This window comes from Erpetoichthys calabaricus, chromosome 7, assembly GCF_900747795.2.
Source record: "Erpetoichthys calabaricus chromosome 7, fErpCal1.3, whole genome shotgun sequence".
Classification (NCBI taxonomy): Eukaryota; Metazoa; Chordata; class Cladistia; order Polypteriformes; family Polypteridae; genus Erpetoichthys; species Erpetoichthys calabaricus.
Window position 1 is genome coordinate 7,677,503 of NC_041400.2, and position 22,636 is coordinate 7,700,138.

At 41.2% G+C, this 22,636-nt stretch overlaps 1 protein-coding gene across 1 annotated transcript in view; it reads right to left on the reverse strand.

Annotated features, from left to right (window-relative positions):
- Positions 1-320: 320 nt before the first annotated feature.
- Positions 321-22,636, reverse strand: part of tmem38b (transmembrane protein 38B) — a 44,762-nt gene continuing 22,446 nt past the window's right edge. The window contains exons 3-6 of the mRNA XM_028805057.2: positions 11,064-11,248; positions 4,688-4,775; positions 2,569-2,686; positions 321-693 (exon numbers count right to left, since the gene is read on the reverse strand). Of these exons, the coding sequence (XP_028660890.1) occupies positions 385-693; positions 2,569-2,686; positions 4,688-4,775; positions 11,064-11,248 (700 nt within the window). The 3' untranslated portion in view covers positions 321-384. The remainder of the gene's footprint in view (positions 694-2,568; positions 2,687-4,687; positions 4,776-11,063; positions 11,249-22,636) is intronic.

Consider the following 22,636-nt stretch of genomic DNA (forward strand, 5'->3'; position numbering starts at 1 on the left):
ATTTTAATCAAAGGGAAGCCCCGCTTTTCCACTCGCGGTCATTTCTCATGTTCATGAAATTGCGATTGTAAGAGGTTTTTCCATAGATTATCATACAAATACGGCTAAACCTACACATATTTTATTATATATTTTATTACCTTTTAATCAGTGCAAACTTTAAAAATAGTGTTTGAAAATTATTTATAAATAATTACACCAGTGTTAATAAAAATCTTTATACAACTTCAAAAAGGAACAGAAAGATCTGTTTCAAATAGGCTGCAATTCCAAAAAAGTCCTTCGATATAATCTAAACGAAACCAATCACCATAAGAAAATAGAATATTTAGAAACATTCAATATAATCTCTGACTGAATATTTAAAATGAAACTCTGCAAATTTCAGTCTTTTTTCTTGCTTACTATATTGTCGTTTTTATCCTCCTCTTCGGAGATGGAGGACTTCTTTCTTTCAGTTTCAAGAATATTGGCGTTTGTGTCTGGCAATGTTGGATCAGGACATCTCTCCTCCGATTCTTTGACATCATTAGCTGAAGCTGCACTAGAACTTGTGGGAGACATTTTCCCAGCAGTCAAAGCTGAGGTTCCTTTCTCGCTTGCCTGCTTCTGCCACCCAAATAATGAGGAGAATAAGAGCGTCTCAAATGCAGAAAATGGAGACATGCTGGGACCACCAATCATCATTCTGACCTGGGGGGATAAATAAATAAATAAACAGACAGATAAATAAATAAATAATTGTGTCACATTAAACAGAATGGGAAAAACAAGATTTAGGCAGACTTTTTTCCCCCCTGAAGAAGAGTCCTGTCTTCGGTTCAAAGGTTTGTTTTTCTCAGCAAGTCAAGTCAAGTCAAGTTGGGGAGCAGGCACTGGTACAGTGCGTTGCCGCACCCACTACACGACGAAACAGCTCGGGATCCCAGTTGGCAACCCCCAAGGCAGACACATGGTCCAGGCCCACCCTCCAGAAATGACCCTCTATCTGCTGCAGCCAGGTTTTACATAGGTGACCCCTTGGTCTGGTCCAGCCACTCGGGTCCCCAACAATGTGGATCTTACGAGCTGGATCACCCTCGGGTAATCACGCTACATGGCTGTAAGTGCCGTAACTGACGCTCCCTCACAATGTAGGTCATGTGCCTCATTCGGGACTCCATGAGCAACACAAAGTCAAACCAGCGTTACCCAAGGATACTCTGAAGAGACACAGTAGTGAAGGAGCCCAGTCTTCGTCCAAGGCCACTGGATAGCGTCCATGTCTCGAAACCATATAGCAAGACAGGAAGCACCAGGACTCTAAAGACTTGGACCTTCGTCCTTTTGCAGAGATATCTGGAGTGCCACACGCCCCTTTCCAGCGACCTCATGACCCCCCCCCCCCTGCTCTCCCAATCCGTCTACTGACTTCATAGGAAGAGTCACCAGGGAACTGAATGTCACTGCCAAGGTAACTAAACCTCTCGAGGAGGTCGACACTCTCTCTGCAGACACACTGCTGATGGCTGTGCCTAAGAGGTCATTAAAGGCCTGGATCTTGGTTTTTATAAGGACACACGCAAGACCAAACACGGGAAATTCTGCCTGAACCTGATGACGTTGCTTCCCATTCCAATCGGGGACAAATACAGTATAGAGTTTTGATTTTTATTAGTCAGGTAGTCCTCCAGTTTCCTCCACAGTAGAAAGGTTAGGTGAGGTGGACTTGTGGTACTAAATTAGCCTTAGTGCAGGGGTAGCAAACTCCAGGCCTGGAGTGCCACAAGTGGCTGCAGGTTTTCATTCTTACCATCTTCTTAATTAGTGACCAGTTTTTGCTGCTGATTACTTCTTTTAATTAACTTGACTCAGGCCCCATAGTTGTTTCTTTTTCTTTAATTAGCAGCCAAACAATAATGAGACACTAAACAAGCCACCACATGACCAGCTCCCCTGTGCCCATCACACAATATCTGAAATTAAAGAGAAGTGATGGTCTTGGTAAGGTTGATCTCTGAGGTCACCAAAACATTTTGCCCCCGAGGGTGAGCAAGCGAAGCGTGCAGGGGGAGAAGCCCCCTAGTATATAAAATAAAAGTCAATTATATTATATTCTGGTTCTTCTTATACCTTTTGAGATGAGCCACCACACTTGAAATTTCTGTGCATGTAACAATTGTCCATTCTTGTTGCTTATAGTAAATCTGCCGATTTCTTAGTCATCCTTCAGTGAATTTTGTATATTATATCAGCCGTTCTTCTTTATTGACTTGACCATCTCAGTATTTTTCCCAAACCAAATCTTATATATCAGTGTACATCTCGTTATCTCGTTTCCGACATTATTAACCCTTTATGCAGTTACTTTAAGATGAATGCTATGTTACTCTAAAATTATTATTCCACATATTCTGGGGTACTGAGTGATACTTGATGAGAGGAAAACATTCATTAAAATGATTTAAGTACCAGGCTGTAACATAACAAAATGTGTAAAACAGCGAAGGGGTCTGAATATTTACTGAAAGCTTCTTATCACATCCCCTTTCAAAGGATAAAAGGCAAACAAACAATAAACACTTTTACCTTTAAAACAACGAGAAACACAGAATAAATCAACATGAAATGATGCTTGGCAAGTGGAAGGCTTCCTCGTTGCTGAAAAGTGAAAAGCACGGATCCAATCAAGGTCACTTTGGTGGCACTGGAGAAAACACAAAGTTATGTTATATAGCAGTTCTGAACGTGTTCAGCAGAAAAAGTAAATACAATGATTAAAAGGATAAACTGAAAAACAACTTATATTATACACTAGAATTACCAAAACCTACGAAAAAATTCATAATCCCGGCCCACCTTAAATCCGTTCGCACCTCTCCGTCAGCGTCTTTTGTTTTGTAAATATGTCGATAAGCGCACTTGTTCTGTTATATTTGTACCTTTTGTGAAAATGCTGATTTGATACTTGGACTTCAGTCTTCACACATTATAGACTTCATGTCAAAATTTTGTCGTTAGTACTAAAACATGAAAAAAGTTGGTCTTTTAGGTATGTATTCAACATTTCTTGCACTTCCTGTCATCCTACACTTACATAGATCTTTGTAGACGCGGAACACACATGACATGCATGTGTTCCAAATAACGATATATTATTTACCCAATACAACTCCAGGTACCTCACACCCAGAGAAACAAGGCCTGAGCTGGGAGAGCATTTTGCCCTTTCTGCAGTGGTGGGTAGGATGTGATAAGGAAATATTTTACCTATAAAAATACAGATTTGGATAAAACTTAAATAAAATAACTAGTGTGAAACTATTTAACATATAAAACCCAGTCCATTACTTACTGTTAAACAACAACATATATTTTTGTAGTGATAGGATTTAAAGTTAACAGAGCAGAATGTAAATCCTGAATAAACATATTGAGCACATATTCCTCCACAACAATCATGGTATACGTTACTGTGACCAATGAAATTGCATTTCAAAGTGATGTGTATTTTATACATTTTAAAAAATAACTAGCCCTCTCTTGCGTTTTATAATGGAGCTTATGAGTACTTGGATCCCATAGTGAAAACAATCCTTAAAACTTACTTAATGTTTCCACTTTGAAGTAGCAAAGGATTTGATTTAACAAAATGTGCCTTCTGAACTTCAGTGACAAGTAAAGTAAACTGGAAATAATACATTTTATCACAGATTCTTGGTACTATTTTCTTGTGCAAGGATGTGTTTCTTTTTAAAATTTTTCTTTTTTAAATGTTCTTTCGTTTTAGCCATTGTACTGTGTGTTCATACCAGAATGTGTGTGTGTATATATATTTATCTATGTATACATTCATTTATTTTAAGAGCTTCATAGAAAGCCAAATGCCCCAAAGGGGACAATTAAAGTTCTATCATCATTATCATCGCGTTTCTTGCTCGCTTCTCTGCTAAATGTCCATAAAGCATGTGACCAAAAAAAAAAGTTTAAGAACCACTGTTTTAATGTTTCAGTTTTCCAAGCAAGTTTTGTTCTGTGTGTAAAACCAGCGAATCCCAACTATCGTGATCATAGTTTAGTAAAGATACTGTACAAAAACATTAATACAGCAAAAAAGACTCCAAACCACATTACAACCAAAATTTCATCCTAGCAACCTGTATTGCTATTTGTTCTGTTAAATATTTGGTTTAGAAAAAAAAAAATAGAATTTCTAAATAAGTTTGTAGCTATATATTATACATTATATATATATATATATATATATATATATATATATATATATATATATATATATATATATATATATATATATATATATATATATACACATATACACACACACACACACACAGTGGAACCTCGGGTCACAAACGTCTCGGACCACGTACAAATCGGGTTACGACCAAAATGTTTGCCAAACTTTTGCATCTGTTCACGACCACACACTCGGGTTTCCCTTCCGGTTTGGACGTGCCGATGATTTCCGCACGTGTTCAGTCTCTCCTTGTGCATTCCCTGTGCAGCGAGCGAGCGAGAGAGAGAGAGCGCGAGCAAGCGAGAGAGACATACAATCCTATATATATATATTTACACATACTGTACATACATACATACATACACACGTGCAAACCTTGCTATTGCATTAGAAAACTCTGTGTTCAGAATACATTTATTAGTTCAGGATATTAATGCTAAAATTTCTTACTACGTCATTTTTAGCAACTCGTTGGTTTCAGGTTTCCAAATTCCTCTCACAAGTTGCTCAAAGTTAGCCAACAGCCCACCTCCAGCACCTGCATAGCAATGAAATGGAAACATATTAGTCTTTTTTACAGTCTGTATTATTAAATATCTTGACTTTCATTTATGAAGCATAGACAGAGTAAAAATTGTGTATAAACTGTTTGTACGGGTAAATTTCTGTGCATTACACTATTTATCAATGGTTTAATTTATCTTCAGTCTACACTGAAAAAGGTATAACATTGATGTTGTTCATTCAATGTCAAATTTTGTCTTTCAAGCAACTTAAGATTAGTCATTTAGTGTTGTAGCTTGAAATATTTGGTTTCAGATCTCAATCAAAGTAAAAAAATGTGTTTGTGCCAAAGTACAATGAATTATGGTGGGGGGAATAAACATAAAAATCCTATTTGTTAACCTAATATTTTAGGATGTTCGTGTGCTGTGTGTGTGTTGGGAGTCGCTATGGTTTGGGGGTGGGCATTTGTATATTCTTCTGTTTCAGTTTCAACTGTAAGGAATGGAATCAGGAAATGGAAGGCCACAGGCACAGTTGCTGTTAAACCCAGCAGGTCTGGCAGGCCAAGAAAAATACAAGAGCGACATATGAGCAGGATTGTGAGAATGGTGACAGACAACCCACAGATCACCTCCAAAGACCTGCAAGAACATCTTGCTGCAGATGGTGTATCTGTACATCGTCCTACAATTCAGCACAATTTGCACAAAGAACATCTGTATGGCAGGGTGAAGAGAAAGAAGCCCTTTCTGCACTCATGCCACAAACAGAGTCGCTTGTTGTATGCCAATGCTCATTTAGACAAGCCAGATTAATTTTGGAACAAAGTGCTTTGGACTGACAAGACAAAAATGGAGTTATTTGGTCAGAACAAAAAGCGCTTTGCATGGCTGAAGAAGAACACGGCATTCCAAGATAAACACCTGCTACCTGCTGTCAAATTTGGTGGAGGTTCCATCATGCTGTGGGGCTGTGTGACTAGTTCAGGGACTGGGGCCCTTGTTAAAGTCGAGTGTCGGATGAATTCAACCCGATATCAGCAAATTCTTCAAGATAATGTTCAAGGATCAGTCACAAAGTTGAAGTTACGCAGGGGTTGGATATTCCAACAAGACAATGACCCAAAACACAGTTCGAAATCTACAAAGGCATTCATGCAGAGGGAGAAGTACAATGTTCTGGAATGGCCGTCACAGTCCCCTGACTTGAATATCATCGAAAATCTATGGGATGATTTGAAGCAGGCTGTCCAGGCTCGGCAGCCATCACATTTAACTGAACTGGAGAGATTTTGTATGAAGAATGGTGAACAATACCTCCATCCAGAATCCAGACGCTCATCCAAGGCTATAGGAGGACAGCGTCTAGAGGCGTCTGTTAGATTTGCAAAAGGAGGCTCAACTAAGTATTGATGTCATATCTCTGTTGGGGTGCCCACATTTATGCACCTGTCTAATTTTGTTATGATGCATATTTTCTGTTAATCCAATAAACTTAATGTCACTGCTGAAATACTACTGTGTCCATAAGGCATGTCAGATATTAAAAGGAAGTTACTACTTTGAAAACTCAGCCAATGAGAAACAAAAATCCAAAGAATTAAGAGGGGTTCCCAAACTTTTTCATATGACTGTACACTAGTCATTTAAGAATGATTGGGACTCAAACACTTACAGTCATGTGAAAAAGTAAGAACACCCCAAGAAAACTGTTGACTTTAGATTTTCACACAAACAGTGCCTACTGATAAAAGTGAAACTTGAACAAATCACACATAAACTTGACATGGTGTATTCATCATCTAAATGAACAAAAATGAAAATTTGTCTTGTGGAAAAAGTAAGTCCATGCCTATTTATGTCACCACTTCAAAATCATAAAATTAGAATCAGGTGTTCCAGATGAGCTGCCAATGATTAAAACCTCTGTAGGGAGTTTGCAGGTGGACCCTGTCTTATTTAAACTGCACATACCAAGGGTCTGGCATTCTCTTTGCTATTTAGGAGTGTGGTGTCATCATGCAAAAGATCAAAAGAGCTCTCTAAAGCCCTCAGAAAGAAGCTTGTGGATGTCTATACCACTGCATGGGGATTTAAAAAGATCTCCAGATTATCCAAAATCAATCACTCCACTGTAAGGATTAACACCTACAAGTAACGTAGACTATAAATGACTGCTAATTTGCTCAGGGCTGGATGACCCAGCATATTTAGCCCAAGAGTTGACTGTATGATATAAAAAGAAGTCACCAAGAATCCCAAAATTTCATTCTGCCATCTGCAGGGAACTCTTGAGTCAAATTGCATGTACCTACAATCAGAAAAAGATTGCACAGATCGGATCTGCATTCAAGGTGTGCCAGAAAAAAAAGCCTTTGCTGTCCAACAAGAATATGAGACCAAGACTAGAGTTTAACATTGAACATCTAGGCAAAGAGCAAGCCTTCTGCAACAATGTGCTCTGGGCAGATGAGTCAAAGATAGAGATGTTTGGCCATAATAACAGTTGACATGTTTGACACAAACTGACACCATTTTAGGAGAAGAACCTTAAACCAGCAGTGAAGCACAATGGTGGAAATGTTGTGGTTTGGGGTTGCTTTAATGCCACAGGACCTGAGCAGCTTGCAGTAACTGAGTCAACTATGAATTCTGCATCATATCAAAATGCTTAAGGAGAATGTGAGAGCATCTGTTATGGTGTATAAAATCTGTACATTTTAGTTTAATTTTCCATTATATTTTGATCAAGATAAAACAACAGATGAACTAAATTTTAAGACAAATCAAAGCAGGTTTTCTCACACCTCACTTTTAAAACAGCCGTTTCCAACATTGAAAGGAAGACATTTCTGGTGGTTCAATTACTTTATAACCTGGGAAAGGATGCTGTGCTGACACCCCTGGCTATTGATTACTTTATGGATGGACATTTGGGATAACTTAAACTGAGGCAATATCAAAGAACTTGATTATCTGGAAAAGAGTTTGAGCAAAATTCATCAATCACATTGACAGCCAGCCAATCAGGTGAATGTGTTGTGAAACCAAGGTATGACATTTCATAATAAATATGCCTTGGTTTGGGAGAGGAGGAGGAAGGAGAAGCAGCAAAGAGAAAAGGAGGAGAAGAAGAAGGAGAAGAAGAGGAACAGACGAAGACGGCATTGGTCGTCAGAAAGGCATCATGAACATCAATTGCTAAATCAAACGCCTCCCTGGGACATTCATCCTTGTCATCTGTAACTTTTTCGCAAGCTTTTCGTAAAGACTATATATAGTCAGACTTTCCTATCAGTACCTTTTTTCTATTATTCTTTGTTCCAGTGGTATTATTATTCTGGTAATAAATACCATGTTGCTTTTAACTTTCTATGCTTTGTCTTAATGTCTAGAGTGATTGAATTAATAAGTCAGATTTCTTTGAGCACCTGGTGTAGCCAGATTTTTTGCCATTATTTCTGTGCTGCAAGGTTTATAAGGCTGAGAGTGAGGGTGCCGCTCGAAAGAAGGGACAGTACGATAAGAAGAAGGTATTCTTGGCTGATAAATGGCCTATAGTCAAGAGTGCTGAGTCTTTGTATGTTTAATGTATGTAGACCAAAAGTAATATTTAGGTCTGAGATATCACTAAAACATCGTATGTTGTTCGTGCCGATAAAAAGTAAGTCTCTTGAAGTGCTGAGAGAGTGACAGGCTGATGTGTGGTTTATAGTACTAAGGGTTAATCAGCGTGTGTGTGTCATTCATGGGGCCTGTAGTGGTTAGGGTCTGTGTATGTGTGTTCATTTTAAAGTGCAACAGTAGACCAACCCGATAACAAACCTGACGAGAACATTTACCCTTGAGAAAACAGGTAAAGGGTAAGTAGAGGGAAATACTACGATAATACAACATCTATCCGAAAGTCAAACGGGAAATGGACCTTCAAAACGATAATTATCTAAAGCATACTACTGAAACCAGCAAGGAATGGCTCCAAAAGAAGAAATGGAGGGCTATGGACAGGCCAAATGATAAACTCTGATTTGAATCCCATTCAAATGTTGTGGGCAGAACATGCAAGAAAACCCACAAACATCTTGCAAATGAAGGATTTTTGTGTGGAGGAGTGGTCCAAAATGTCACTGTATTGACATCAGAGACTGGTGGGTAGTTGTGCAAAATGCCTACAAGTAGTCATTTCTGCAAAAGGGGGCAATACCAGATTCTGAGACCAAGGATGGGCTTACCTTTCCCTAGCAGACCATTACATCTATTGATATTTTTGTTTAAGACATAACTGTAAAGGAAATTTTTCCTTGTAATTTCATTTAGGTATATCACCTTGATCTATAAGCAATTTTTGCATGAAGGTCTAATGTTTGCCTGTTCAAATATGATGAAAGAGTCAACTACTTCCATCGGGTATACTTAGTTTTTCACATGACTGTAAAAGAGAGTGAGTGTCATTGTTGATAAATACAGCGGGGAAAATAAGTATCGAACACTTAAACGTTTTTCTCACTAAATATATTTCTAATGGGACTATTGACATGAAATTTTCACCAGATGTCGGTAACAACCCAAGTAATCCACAGATACAAAAAAAATCAAAACAAATAAGTCCATAAATTAAGTTACGTGTAATAAAGTGTAATGAAACAGGGAAAAAGTATTGAACATATGAAGAAAAGGAGGTGCAAAAAAGGCACAGAAAGCAGCTGAAATCCGTCAGCATTTAGAAAGCAATCCTGATAGCCCCCTATCAGTGCAAATGAATATCCGCTGGTTTAATCCTAATCGATGGCCTATAAAAAGGTTTCTCATTCCCAAGGTGTCACACGAGAAGCATCTCATGATGGGTAAAAGCACAGAGCTCTCTCAAGACCTTCACAACCTTACTGATGGCATTGGTGACAGACGTACTTCTAAACTTCTGAATGTTCCAGTGAGCACCATTGGGGCTGTAATCCGCAAGTGGAAAGAACATCATTTCACCATAAACTGGCCACTATCAGGTGCTCCTCGCAAGATTTCTGTCCAAAGAATAATCAGAAGAGTCGTCTAAGAGCCAAGGACCACTCGCCGAGAGCTTCAGAAAGGCCTGGAATTAGCAGGTTCAGTTGTTTCAAAGAAAACAGTAAGTAATGACCTCAACCGCCATGGCCTCTATGCACGCTCACCACGCAAGACTCCACTGTTGAAGAAAAAGCACGCTGAAAGTTTGCTGCACAACATTTGGACAAGCCAATGAAATACTGGGAGAATAGAGTCTGGTCAGAGGAGACCAAAATGGAACTCTTTGGATGTCATTGCACATACCATGTTTGGAGGAGAAATGGCGCTGCACATCACCCCAAAAACACCACACCAACAGTGAAGTGTGGAGGTGGGAACATCTTGGTGTGGGGCTGTTTATCAGCATATGGTAATGCCAGACTTCATAGAATAGAAGGAAGGATGAATGGAGAAATGTAGAGGGACATTCTTGATCAGAATCTGCTGCCATCTTCCAGGATGCTGAAGATGAAACGAGGGGCGACATTTCAGCAAGAAACACACAGCCAAGGAAACTCTCAGTTGGTTTCAGAGAAAGAAAATAAAGCTGCTAGAATAGCCCAGTCAATCAGCCGACTTGAATCCCATTGAAAATCGATGGAAGGAACAGAAGATCAGAGTTCACAGAAGAGGACCCCGGAACCTTCAAGATTTGAAGGCAGTTTGTGAGGAAGAATGGGCTGAAATCATACCTGAGCAGAGCATGCGACTTGTTTCTCCATACAGGAGCCGTCTGGAAGCTGTCATTACCAACAAAGGCTTTTCTACTAAGTATTAAATAAATTTCAGTAAGCGTGTTCAACACTTATTCCACTTTATTACACATCACTTAATTTACAGACTTATATGTTTTGATTTCTTTGTACGTGTGGATTACTTGGGTTGTCACCGACATCTGGTGAAAATTTCTTGTCAACAGCCCCATTAGAAATATACTTACTGAGAAAAACGTTGACACATTCAATTCTAATTTTCCGTGCTGTATATCATCTTCATCCATAAGCAATTTTTACATGAAGATCTAATATTTGCCTGTTCACATATGATGAAATTGTCTACTATTTCCATGGGGTATACTTACTTTTTCACATGACTGTAAAAGAGAGTGAGTGTCATTGTTAGCAAATACTGTAAATAATATCAGTTGCTGCTAGTTAAAACTTTACATGATAAGAAAATTACCATCCTAAATGCAAACAATTAACTGATTGATTAGTTCAGTGATTGAAAAGTAAGCGAGAATCAGCAGAATTCTTTAAAGAGTAAAACAGAACCATTACCTCTGGACCATCCAACAGCAATAATTGCCAGCCATCCGTCTTTATAGTATTTCTGGCCTTGTGTCACCCCGCCAACCACTTTCCATGTCCTTGTCACCTCTTTCATACCGGCTAGGACAAGACGTAATGGCTGAAATGTAAAGCATTTGTAAGCAAGATCTCCAGGGCAGTAGAATACAATATACCTGAAACAAAACACACAGAGTGAGGAAATGCAGGAAAATTCTGTTAAATTTATCAAAATCAATTGCATGGATACATTTTTCAAAGAATAAAATATTACAGCTTCACCAATTGGATGCAGTGCAAAGAATTTTATGCACTGCGACTTCAACACATCTGACGATAAATCTAATCATGGCCTGAATTGTTATTTCATGCCCTGTACACACATATAGGAAGTGCTTTTCTCTGCCCTTAATGGTAAAGTAGACATATTACTGGTCACTAGGAGTACCGGAACCATCACCTTTCAAGCACTAAAATACAGTGCATCCAGAAAGTATTCACAGCACATCACTTTTTCCACATTTTGTTATGTTACAGCCTTATTCCAAAATGGATTAAATTCATTGTTTTCCTCAGAATTCTACACCCAACACCCCATAATGACAACGTGAAAAAAGTTTACTTGAGGTTTTTGCAAATTTATTAAAAATAAAAAAACTGAGAAATCCCATGTCCATAAGTATTCACAGCCTTTGCTCAATACTTTGTCGATGCACCTTTGGCAGCAATTCCAGCCTCAAGTCTTTTTGAATATGATGCCACAAGCTTGGCACACCTATCCTTGGCCAGTTTGGCCCATTCCTCTTTGCAGCACCTCTCAAGCTCCATCAGGTTGGATGGGAAGCGTCGGTGCTCAGCCATTTTAAGATCTCTCCAGAGATGTTCAATCAGATTCAAGTCTGGGCTCTGGCTGGGCCACTCAAGGACATTCACAGAATTGTCCTGAAGCCACTCCTTTGATATCTTGGCTGTGTGCTTAGGGTCGTTGTCCTGCTGAAAGATGAACCGTCGCCCCAATCTGAGGTCAAGAGCGCTCTGGAGCAGGTTTTCATCCAGGATGTCTCTGTACATGGCTGCAGTCATCTTTCCCTTTATCCTGACTAGTCTTCCAGTTCCTGCCGCTGAAAAACATCCCCACAGCATGATGCTGCCACCACCATGCTTCACTGTAGGGATGGTGCCAGGTTTCCTCCAAACGTGATGCCTGGCATTCACACCAAAGAGTTCAATCTTTGTCTCATCACACCAGAGAATTTTCTTTTTCATGGTCTGAGAGTCCTTCAGGTGCCTTTTGGCAAACTCCAGGTGGCCTGCCATGTGCCTTTTACTAAGGAGTGGCTTCCGTCTGGCCACGCTACCATACAGGCCTGATTGGTGGATTGCTGCAGAGATGGTTGTCCTTCTGGAAGGTTCTCCTCTCTCCAGAGGACTTCTGGAGCTCTGACAGAGTGACCATTGGGTTCTTGGTCACCTCCCTGACTAAGGCCCTTCTCCCACGATCGCTCAGTTTAGATGGCCGGCCAGCTCTAGGAAGAGTCCTGGTGGTTTCGAACTTCTTCCACTTACACATGATGGAGGCCACTGTGTTCATTGGGACCTTCAAAGCAGCAGAAATTTTTCTGTAACCTTCCCCAGATTTGTGCCTTGAGACAATCCTGTCTCGGAGGTCTACAGACAATTCCTTTGACTTCATGCTTGGTTTGTGCTCTGACATGAACTGTCAACTGTGGGACCTTCTATAGACAGGTGTGTGCCTTTCCAAATCATGCCCAGTCAACTGAATTTACCACAGATGGACTCCAATGAAGCTGCAGAAACATCTCAAGGATGATCAGGGGAATCAGGATGCACCCGAGCTCAATTTCAAGCTTCACGGCAAAGGCTGTGAATACTTATGTACATGGGATTTCTCAGATTTTTTATTTTTAATAAATTTGCAAAAACCTCAAGTAAACTTTTTTCACGTTGTCATTATGGGGTGTTGTGTGTAGAATTCTGAGGAAAAAAATGAATTTAATCCATTTTGGAATAAGGCTGTAACATAACAAAATGTGGAAAAAGTGATGAAGCGCTGTGAATACTTTCCGGATGCACTGTAAGCTGTGTATCACAATAAACAAGCAACTTCACTAGCATGCAAAATGCATGACACCATTACATCGCTGTGCGTTGTAAAGAATCTGCAACCATAAGATGGTACATCAGTTTCCTCTCAAAAATTGCATTAGAAAATGTACCAGCTTCTGGAGGAATGGACAGTGGGTATAGAAAAGAATCCTCCCCCTTTGAAATATTCCAATTTTTTTTGCTTTACAGCTTTAAATGAAAACACACAAACCAATATTTTTTTCAGCTTTACTTACTCAATGCAATCTTTAACTTCCAAGTGAAAGATATCACAGTTACAGTTCAGAAGAATTTTAAAAAATAACAAACAAGACATACTGAGATTAATAAAGGATCCCCCCCTCACCACTCCTAAACTCAATCAGGTGTCAGTGACCCCCCATTTCCATTGTGGTTACTGGCTTCCTTCCACCTGTGATCTGTTGTAATCCGTGTGATTAGTGAAGCTGTTCCTGAAGGATTCATTCCCTTGCTTGGTAGTGCCACTGACAGCACACAACTGACTATGGGTGGCAAGCCACTTTCAAAAGATCTCAAGGATAGAGTTGTGGACAGACATAAGGCAGGAGATGGAGACAAAAAAAACCTCAAAGGCTTTATCAATCCCAAGGAGCTCTGTAAAGTCCATGATAAAGAAGTGGCGAGTGTTTGGTACTACTAGGACCCTCCCTGGATCCTCCAAACTGAATGGAAGAGCAAGGAGAAAACTGGTAAGAGAGGCTACCAAGAGGCCAATGGCCACTTTGAAGGAGTTACAAGATTTTATGGCACAGAGTGGTCATTAATGGTGTGCATGTGACAACAATTTCACAAGAGCTCCACAATGGTGGCTTGTTCAGGAGAGTCACAAGGAAAAAGCCACTTCTCAAGAAAGGCCACATTAAGGCTTGTTTGAGCTTTGACAGAATGCACCTTGAAGATTCTGATGCCAAGTGGAAAAAGGTCTTATGGTCAGATGAGACCAAAATTGAACTATTTGGCCTCGATACCAAACGGTACACCAATGCAGCTCACCATCCACACAACACACCATACCGACAGTAAAGCATGGAGGTGGCAGCATCCTGTTGTGGGGAGCCTGGGGCTCTCGTTAGGGTAGAAGGAAAAATGGGTGGGGCAAAATTCTTGAGGAAAACCTGCTACCCTCTGCCAGAAAGTTGAAGATGGGCAGAATGTATACCTTTCAACACAACATCGACCCAAAGCACACAGTAAAATTGAGCACACAGTGGCTGAAGGAGAAAACAGTGAATGTCCTGGTGTGGCCAGTCAGAGCCCAGACCTGAATCACATTGGAAATCTGTGGAACGACTTGAAGATAGCAGACCACCAATGCTCACCATCCAATTTGACCGTTCTGTAAAGAGCAGTGGGTAAATACTGCTCATCTAGATGTGCAAAGCTGATAGAGAAGTATCCCAACAGACTCAAGGCTGTCATTAAAGCAAAATGTCATTGCCATTTTCTGGAAGGAACCTAAGAATGAGAAAATTTCTTATTGTGGTCTATTGTGTAACCTACTGGTGTCAGAAATATTTTTCTGGGAGAAGAAAGAAAAGTTGTTATATACAATCTGAAACATTTCCATCCTTACACTACAGTTAAAAATACAATATACACTGCACTGCACTAATATTTTCACTTCTGTAGCAGAAACAGCAAAGTTCTAACTGCAATTCATGTTCAGGGTTTAATGTAACCTTCCTCTGTTGAAAATGATTTTTCAGAACATAACAATATTCTGAACTTCCAGCAGATGGCACCATCTCCAAAAGAATGAAGGCAAATTGCTGGGAATTAGAAAAAAAATGGCAGTAGATAGCTAAGACGAGCTACTATAGAATATATACACAGTATATATAGAGAGAGAAGCATTCAGAAGGAAAATATTGTGATATAAAGCAAAAGAGGAAGTATCCCATTACACTTGATGTCTACAAACCAAAAATTACATCTTCTGCTGGGGTCTCAGAAAATCTAAAGTGTGTCAAAACTCCCTTAGTTAAATCTTGACATACACCACTACAACATAGACACTACAAAAGCTAGTGAAAGGGGAAATTACAGTCATGATAATTGTGCTTCTCATGTGCTTCATGACTGAAATGTGACAGTGACAACATAAAAAACACAGAAAATGAATTCCTATACAGTTTTTAAAGACCCCTGGTGCCCTGTCTGACTTGTTTCCTTGTCATCTGGATAAATCCACATAAAAACAGACTAAAACTTGTCCCATACTTTTCCAATTTCATTATAATGATCTGGGCATTGGGGAATTTAAAAATATCTTAAAACTTAGATGTATTTACACACACACATACTTTTCCTGAGCTCAAATTTTATTCCACTTTTGCTTTGAATCTGTTAAAGGCTGAAATAATCACTTGCAGCATACAGTTTTAAAGGTTTGCAGACTGCACTTGCAGGTTAACCCCCCCCCCCCCCCCCCCGAGATATATTTTTAATACACTGTATTAATCTCTGAGGGGAAATTGTCTTTTTGCATGATCTTTAGATGCACTTAAAATAAAACTTGTGCACAATGAATTGTTACTTTATGGTAGAAGTGTAGAATATTTGGGAAGATCAATGAGAAAATCAAAAGTAGAATTAGGCATGAGAACCTGAAAAATGTAAATACAGTGCCTCCGGAAAGTATTCACAGCACATCATTTTTTCCACATTTTGTTATGTTACAGCCTTATTCCAAAATGGATTAAATTCATTTTTTTCCTCAGAATTCTACACACAACACCCCATAATGACAACGTGAAAAAAGTTTACTTGAGATTTTTGCAAATTTATTAAAAATAAAAAAATTGAGAAAGCACATGTACATAAGTATTCACAGCCTTTGCCATGAAGCTCCAAATTGAGCTCAGGTGCCTCCTGTTTCCCCTGATCATCCTTGAGATGTTTCTGCAGCTTAATTGGAGTCCACCTGTGGTAAATTCAGTTGACTGGACCTGATGTGGAAAGGCACACACCTGTCTATAGAAGGTCCCACAGTTGACAGTTCATGTCAGAGCACAAACCAAGCATGAAGTCAAAGGAATTGTCTGTAGACCTCCGAGACAGGATTGTCTCCAGGCACAAATCTGGGGAAGGTTACAGAAAAATTTCTGCTGCTTTGAAGGTCCCAATGAGCACAGTGGCCTCCATCATATGTAAGTGGAAGAAGTTCGAAACCACCAGGACTCTTCCTAGAGCTGGCCGGCCATCTAAACTGAGCGATCGTGGGAGAAGGGCCTTAGTCAGGGAGGTGACCAAGAACCCGATGGTCACTCTGTCAGAGCTCCAGAGGTCCTCTGTGGAGAGAGGAGAACCTTCCAGAAGGACAACCATCTCTGCAGCAATCCACCCATCAGGCCTGTATGGTAGAGTGACCAGACGGAAGCCACTTCTTAGTAAAAGGCACATGGCAGCCCGCCTGGAGTTTGCCAAAAGGCACCTGAAGGACTCTCAGACCATGAGATAGAAAATTCTCTGGTCTGATGAGACAAAGATTGAACTCTTTGGTGTGAATGCCAGGCGTCACGTTTGGAGGAAACCTGGCACCATCCCTACAGTGAAGCATGGTGGTGGCAGCATCATGCTGTGGGGATGTTTTTCAGCGGCAGGGACTGGGAGACTAGTCAGGATAAAGGGAAAGATGACTGCAGCAATGTACAGAGACATCCTGGATGAAAACCTGCTCCAGAGCGCTCTTGACCTCAGACTGGGGCGACGGTTCATCTTTCAGCAGGACAACGACCCTAAGCACACAGCCAAGATATCAAAGGAGTGGCTTCAGGACAACTCTGTGAATGTCCTTGAGTGGCCCAGCCAGAGCCCAGACTTGAATCTGATTGCACATCTCAGGAGAGATCTTAAAATGGCTGTGCACCGACGCTTCCCATCCAACCTGATGGAGCTTGAGAGGTGCTGCAGAGGAATGGGCGAAACTGGCCAAGGATAGGTGTGCCAAGCTTGTGGCATCATATTCAGAAAGACTTGAGGCTGTAATTGCTGCCAAAGGTGCATCGACAAAGTATTGAGCAAAGGCTGTGAATACTTATGTACATATGCTTTCTCAGTTTTTTATTTTTAATAAATTTGCAAAAATCTCAAGTAAACTTTTTTCACGTTGTCATTATGGGGTGTTGTGTGTAGAATTCTGAGGAAAAAAATGAATTTAATCCATTTTGGAATAAGGCTGTAACATAACAAAATGTGGAAAAAGTTTACTTTCTGGATGCACTGTAGGTAAACAGATCTCCCGCCTAGTTTTTTTTATTGTCTGCAAACCCAAATATCATTTTGATTATATTCTTGTCCAGACAGTATATGTGAATTAAAAAGAGCAGCTGACCCAACACTAAACCCTGCTGGACATCATGTTTAATATCACCTAATTTTGAAAAGGTGCCACCAGTTTTGTGTTTGAGCCACTTCTGTACCCAACTACACATCGCTCACTGAATTCCCACTAAGCTTTCATATGCTTCCTTATCAAAAGCAAGACAAATGATTTTGCATGCATTGTTCTGATTGTGCGGCACACTGGTGCAGTGGGTAGCACTGCTGCCGCGCAGTAAGGAGAACCGGGTTCACTTCCCGGGTCCTCCCTGCGTGGAGTTTGCATGTTCTCCCTGTGTCTGCGTGGGTTTCCTCCCACAGTCCAAAGACATGCAGGTTAGGTGCAATGGCGATCTGAAATTGTCCCTGGTGTGTGCCCTGCCCGGGGATTTTCTTCTGCCTTGTGCCCTGTGCAGGCTGGGATTGGCTCCAGCAGACCCACCGTGACCCTGTGTTAGGATATAACGGATTGGAAGATGACTGACTGACTGACAGTTCTGATCGTACCCTTTTGTTGATTCCTCATAGAATTCTAGCATATTAATGAAGCACGAACTTCCCCGCCTCAACCATGCTGCCTATCTGACTAACACACCTGTTCCAGACATGTGCTGCTTGATCTTCTCCTGCCAATAATTTACCTGAGATGTACATTAAGCTTACTGGCCTGTATTTACTTGGATCAGCCTGATCACCTCCTTTATACAGCAGGATAATATTTGCTAGCCTCTCTGTCTTCAGGAACTTCCCCAGTGTGCAGAGATTTTTGGAAAGTATATGCAAAGGGTGAATACATGTGCTCACTAACTTCTGCAAGCAATCAAGCATGAATGTTATCTTGTCCTGATAATTTGTTAGATTTCAGCCTGATGTTAATATACAGTCTTCATAGCCATTTGCATCAAGAAGTTAAATCCACATGAAATGAGAAGCCAAGTGTTTTCAATGTTCAAGCCACCCTTATTGAGGTCTATGTTGGTCTGCACCAGGCATCTTCTTTAAGTCCTTAGCTCTTTGATCTGGTTATGAATGTGGCGAGTCACAAGATAAAAGCAAAAGGAGATGAATTTGGAAGAATGGAAAAAAACTTTGGAAGACAGACGGTTGAAGATAAGACTGAATACGAGTTTTTATGATCAGGGTTCAGACGTTTGCCTGCATGAAGATCTATTGAAAAGAGTAGATCGATTTAAATATTGTCACACACGTGCCATTAGAGGACAGCCAAAGGACTGTCTGGCAAAAGACTGGGGAGGGGAACAGTGTACTAACCACTCTCTCTTTTTTCTCTCACAGGAAAGACGAACCACAAAAGAGCCCAGTACCGTGAGTTCACCTCCAACCTTCCATTCAGACAGCCGGGCCACTTCCGCGTTTGTCAATCACGTGCCGTCCCGTCCTGATGACATCATCATCATCCCAGGATTCTCCACTCCTCCCGACATCCTTTCTGCCGTCCCCTCCTCCATAAATACACCATCTTTCCACCAGAAACTTGTCTTGTAAATGTCTACAGTTGTGAAATCACTGTACAACTTTGACCGCATTTCACTATACGCGGACAGATCCCCAACCCTTAACGGTGTGTCTGTGTGCTTACTTTACAATATCATGACAGCCCGAGATGGAAAACTAGTATCACAGATGGCTGGGGGTGGTAACCGGCTGGGACGCCCCGGAGGAGGACTTACGTCTCCCCCAGACCACGTGGGGGTGACCGCCCTGGTGGCTATGGCAACCACGGGTACAGAGCTTTGAAGCTCAGCCCTGTAGGTACCTGTGGTCACTGCCAGGGTGCGCCTTGATGCCTACGGAGCCCTGGACCTCGGCACTTCCGCAACACCCAGAAGTGCTGGGGGGGATTTAGAGAATCAGGGACACCTGGATTGCTTCTGGATGCGCCGTCGGCATTTCCGCCACACTGGGGAGTGCCGGTGGAAGATTGTCGGGAGGCACCTGGAGCACATCTGGGTGGTCATAAAAGGGGCAGCCTCCCTCCATTTGTGGGCTTGAGTCCGGTGGAAGAGGATGGAGCTCGGGAGGAGTGGAGGCGGCGTTGGATGAAGAGGCCTGGACTTTGGGGGAGTTTGGGGTTGTGTTGCACCTTGTAAATACAAGAATGGAGAATAAACATATATGGGTGTTTGTACCATCGGTGTCCGCCTGTCTGTATCCAGGCCGAGCTCCACACTAGATACAGAGATAAACCACAGAGTGCAGTGTGGATGGAACAATTGGGAGAAGGTATCAGAAGTATTGTGTGATCAAAGACTTAAGATAAAGATTAAAAGTAAGGTTTTTAAGACAGTGGTAAGACCAGCAATGTTGTATGGAGCTGAGACATGGGCAGTAAAGGGAGTGCAGGAGGACAAGTTAGATGTGGCAGAAATGAGAATGTGGAGATGGATATTTGGAGTTACAAAAAAAGGACAGAACTAGAAATGAGGTCATCAAAACTGGGGAGAGATATCTGAGAAAGTATTGGAAAGTAGGTTGTAGTGGTATGGATGGGTGATGAGGAGAGACAATGAAAAAGCGAGGGAGGCCCAAGCGGAGGTAGATGGAGAAAGTAAAAGAAGAAGATCTGAAGGAAAAGGGCTTCACTTGCGTGAAAGTGCAGGACCAAGTTGTATGGAGAAAGTGGATCAAGCATATTGACCCAAAATAGAAGTGTGAGAGGATGAAGAGTATTAGCCCCTCTAACCCCAAAAAATTAAGTGGATGGGTCCACCCCCCGAGACAGCGTGCTGTGCTGCACAGGCAAAAAGGTTATTTTATATATTTATGACAATTAAAGCTACCTTTCCTAGGAAGGTATGGCTTCTTGATCAGAAACATGGACACCTTTAAGGAAGGATCAATTTTATTTATACACGGTGAGCCCAAAAGAAGTACCACATTTCAAACACTTATTCTACAAAAATGCTACAAGATAAAATAAATTTCATTATGATACAAGAAAGGGTATACAAAATAGATTTTTTTCACTGTGGTTTAAAAATTATGTCTTTAAGGTGGTGGCCATCATTAGCGATACACTCTTCGAGACGATTTCTGAATGCTCGCATGACTTGTTCGGCCATTTCAAAGGGAAGAGCGACGATTTCATGGTGAATAGCATTCTTGAGGGCTTCAAGGTTTTGAGGTTGGTGTGTGTGTGTACCTTCGACCGGAGTTCACCCCACAAGACGAAATCACACAGAGATTGATCAGGTGAATATGAAGGCCACCGACATCGCCATGTAGGGAGATCAGCTTCCCCGGAAACATCTCCCAAAAAGCTTGCATGGATCTCAGCACCATATGAGCTGTTGCTCCATCCTGTTAACACCAGGCATCCACCACATCCATTTCTTCCAGTTGGGGCCGCAAAAAGTTCTCTCACATTTCAATGTAACGTTCTGAAGTGACGGTGACCGTTGCTCCCCCTTCCTCAAAAAAGTAAGAGCCTACAATGCCAAATTCTGCAACGGTGCACCAAACTGTGCAGGGGTCTCTGATGAAGTTCACGAGTGGTTGGTTTCAGCCCAATAGCAAAAGTTTTGCTTATTTATGCAACCATTCAAATGGAAATCTGCTTCATCGCAGCAAATGATGATGACATCTCAATGAACGGTTTGCAGAATGTTCACACACAACTCTCTACGACTCTCCCCGTCTCTCTCAGTGAGTTCCTGTACTACCATCATTTTTTATGGATGGAAATTAAGGTCCTCAAAGACGTGTTGGAAAATATTGAAGGCAGAAGCGCACCAAACGTCTAGGAGACTGCAAAACTGATGCCCTTACTGCTTGGATGTTTTCAGGCATTCATACAGTACGAAGACAGCTTGGAGATTTTCTGTTAAAATTTATACCCGTCTGTCTAAATTTAGTCACCCACTGAAGAATTGTTATCCGATTTGGGACGTCACTGTTAGGAGGAATGCTGAAGTGCGTTCAGAAGGCGTGTTGTATAGTGATGATGGATTTTTTGTTTTTGAAGAATGCTTCGACAGCGGAAGCACGGTGCGCCCCGGACCAAAGCATGTGACCAACTGAAAACTACAAGGGATCGCCTATCAAAGGACCCCCCTTGCCCAACCCACTTGGCTGCCTGTACCTCGCGCAACGACCCTGAGAAATGTGGTACTTCATTTTGGCTCATCCTGTATATACAGTGTATATATTATATATACTGCGGTGGGCTGGCGCCCTGCCCGGGGTTTGATCCTGTCTTGCACCCTGTGTTGGCTGGGATTGGCTCCAGGAGACCCCCGTGACCCTGTGTTATGATAATGTATATATAATATATATATTATACATATACACATACAGTCATGGCCGAAATTATCGGCACCCATGGAATTTTCCCAGAAAATGCACCATTTCTCCCAGAAAATTGTTGCAATTACAAATGGTTTATTTCCTTTATGTGCATTGGAACAACACAAAAAAAACAGAAAAAAAGCCAAATCTGACATCATTTCACACAAAACTCAAAAACCGGGCTCGACAAAATTATTGGCACCCTCAACTTAATATTTGGTTGCACGCCCTTTGGAAAAATAACTGAAATCAAGTGCTTCCTATAACCATCAACAAGCTTGTTATACCTCTCAACTGGAAATTTCCGACCACTCTTCTTTTGCAAACTGCTCAAGGTCTCTCAGATTTGAAGGGCGCCTTCTCTCAACAGTAATTCTGAGATCTCTCCATAAGTGTTCAATCGGATTTAGATCTGGACTCATTGCTGGCCACTTCAGAACTCTCCAGCGCTTTGTCTTCATCCATTTCTGGGTGCTTTTAGAGGTACGTTTGGGGTCATTGTCCTGCTGGAACACCCATGACCTCTGACGCAGACCCAGCTTTCTGACACTGGGTCCTACATTGCGCCCCAATATCTTTTGGTAGTCTTCAGATTTTATGATGCCTTGCACACAGTCAAGGCGTCCAGTGCCAGGGGCAGCAAAACATCCCCAAAAACATCTCAGAACTTCCACCATGTTTGACTGTAGGTACTGTGTTCTTTTCTTCGTGGCCTCATTCTGTTTTCTGTAAACAGTAGAATGATGAGCTTTACCAAAAAGCTCTACCTTGGTCTCATCTGTCCATAA